The sequence below is a fragment of the Lactuca virosa genome, chromosome 8, assembly GCF_052849685.1.
Source record: "Lactuca virosa cultivar CGN04683 chromosome 8, Lactuca_virosa_CGN04683_v6, whole genome shotgun sequence".
NCBI classification, from domain to species: domain Eukaryota; kingdom Viridiplantae; phylum Streptophyta; class Magnoliopsida; order Asterales; family Asteraceae; genus Lactuca; species Lactuca virosa.
Genome location: NC_136433.1, coordinates 86,748,073 through 86,750,084, shown reverse-complemented (window position 1 = coordinate 86,750,084; position 2,012 = coordinate 86,748,073). Strand labels below are relative to the sequence as shown.

At 33.9% G+C, this 2,012-nt stretch overlaps 1 protein-coding gene and 1 non-coding gene across 2 annotated transcripts; both read right to left on the bottom strand.

Moving 5' to 3' along the window:
- Nucleotides 1-341: 341 nt before the first annotated feature.
- On the bottom strand, nt 342-1,762 carry LOC145134414 (large ribosomal subunit protein eL34-like). Its single transcript, XM_079069258.1, has 4 exons — nt 1,607-1,762; nt 1,404-1,483; nt 722-831; nt 342-634 (listed from the first exon to the last, which is right to left on the bottom strand). Exons 1-4 carry the CDS (start codon nt 1,683-1,685, stop codon nt 541-543), a joined length of 363 nt encoding a protein of 120 aa, XP_078925384.1. The 5' UTR covers nt 1,686-1,762; the 3' UTR covers nt 342-540.
- On the bottom strand, nt 1,034-1,124 carry LOC145135110 (small nucleolar RNA R12). The gene has a single exon (XR_013719589.1). It is a non-coding gene; the product is annotated as a small nucleolar RNA R12 (small nucleolar RNA).
- Nucleotides 1,763-2,012: the final 250 nt, after the last annotated feature.

Below are 2,012 nucleotides of genomic sequence, written 5' to 3'. Positions count from 1 at the left end.
TCCACCGTATACAACAACAGTATTATTACCGTTTTTCAACGGAAAGAAATTGAAACGGTTGAAAATGTACACGTTATGGCTCGTTATCGTGGTAACATCGAATGGCGTAACGCACCTTAACGCGAGCCTGGGGCGGTGTTCCCCGTGATGTCTGCGTTAAGGGTGTATGCCACGTAAGATAACGCGGCTAACGCGTTGCTAACACCCGTTCGTCTTATTTGTTAGGTCTAAAATATGATACTCGTATTTCGTAGTATCCCAATGTACTAAATATGTGCTTTATGAGAAAATATGAGGATGAATATAATACATACTGAATAGTGAGAAATTGGAAGTATACATAAAAAAGACAAACCTCAAATTAATTAAAGATCAAGTCATAAACAAAACCGAATAGTGTATTGATTGTTGACAAAGTAGAGGCAAAAGGGGCTCGATTACATATTCAAGACACCTCAAAACCCTAATTCACATTTCACAGTGTATCCAAAATTACTCCAAAAAGGTTAAAAGAATACCAAGTCACATGCATTTATGAATCTAACTCTTGGATGCAGTTTTTTCTTTGGTTTTCTGAATCTTCAAAACCTTCTTCACAATCTTTTGTTCTTCCACCAAAAAAGCCCTAATGATCCTACAAACAAATACAACATTGCACTTGTTAACTAAAAGCAACACTCACAAAAAATATAATTTTATCAAATTAGTAAATAATTATTACCTTTCTCTAACTGCTCCTGCAGAAAGAACACCACCATAAGCGCGATTAACAGTTCTTCTGTTTCTTGATAATCTTGATCTCTTGTATTCAGTAGGCCTTAAATGTGGAATCTGAATTTGTAAAAGATACAATTTATAAACATTGATGTGGTAGAAAAGAAAACAACTTTATGCATGAATGTAATGAAAGATAAGAGCTTTAGAAGAAAATGACTTATGCCCATGATTCTAATATGGTTGATTTTGTTATATTTAAGCTTGTTTAGATAGTTATGTTAAATTGCATACAAGAAAATGGTATGTTTGTAAGATAATGAGTCAGAAGTAGCTGGTTGTAAGATCAGCTTCTCTTTAAACAACGAGAAATCATTGAGAATCCGTCTGAATTTTCTCATCATCCCCATTATCTTTTAACAAAATATACAATTAAAACAATTACCTTTGAAAGCTAATCCCGATTATCATTTGCATTTACAGAGATCTAAGAAAGTAACAGGCATCAAATACTCTCGTAGAAGTTAGAAAAGCTAAGAATCTTAATCGATGCATCTTTTTGCACAAAACAATGAACATTCAATGGCCGAAAACAACAACAATACAAAGATCTATAGCACGTATGAAGAATTACGTTTAACTTTTAAAAATTAAATTTATATATGAAATGCGAGATTGAATGAACATACCCCTTGGATTCTTTTGCCAGTAACAGGGCATTTAGGTCCACTTGCCCTCTTCTTAGTGGTCTGATACACGAGCTTCCCGCCTATTCAACACATGAAACAAACAGTTAGGCTTTCGGTCACAACAAATAACACACAGATCCAGAAATTGCAATAAAACGAAGCAAAATCAGGTCAAAAATGAAGAAAACACGATAAAACATTACCAGGGGTTTTCACAACCCTGTGCTGATTTGATTTGGTGGCATAGCTATGGCGTCTCCGGTATGTGAGCCGTTGAACCATTTCGACCGGCGGCTATGTGCTAATTTGTTTTCACGAGAGAAAATTTAAGAGGGAGATAGAGATGAGTATATAAAGGATGCCCTAGGTCAAATACATATATGGGCTTGTAAGCCTGAATTCTAAATTGGGCTTCTTTTATCACTTGATCGTAGATATAGTATTTGATTAAAATCAAATGTAATTAATAACTACAAATATTTTTTTGCTAAAATTAAATAGACAAAATTAAATAAATGGTCCTTATGGTTGACAAAATCGATTAATTCTAGTCCTTATGACGAGGTTTTTTTTTTGTTTTTTTGCATTGATGGTCCTCATTATTTCAAA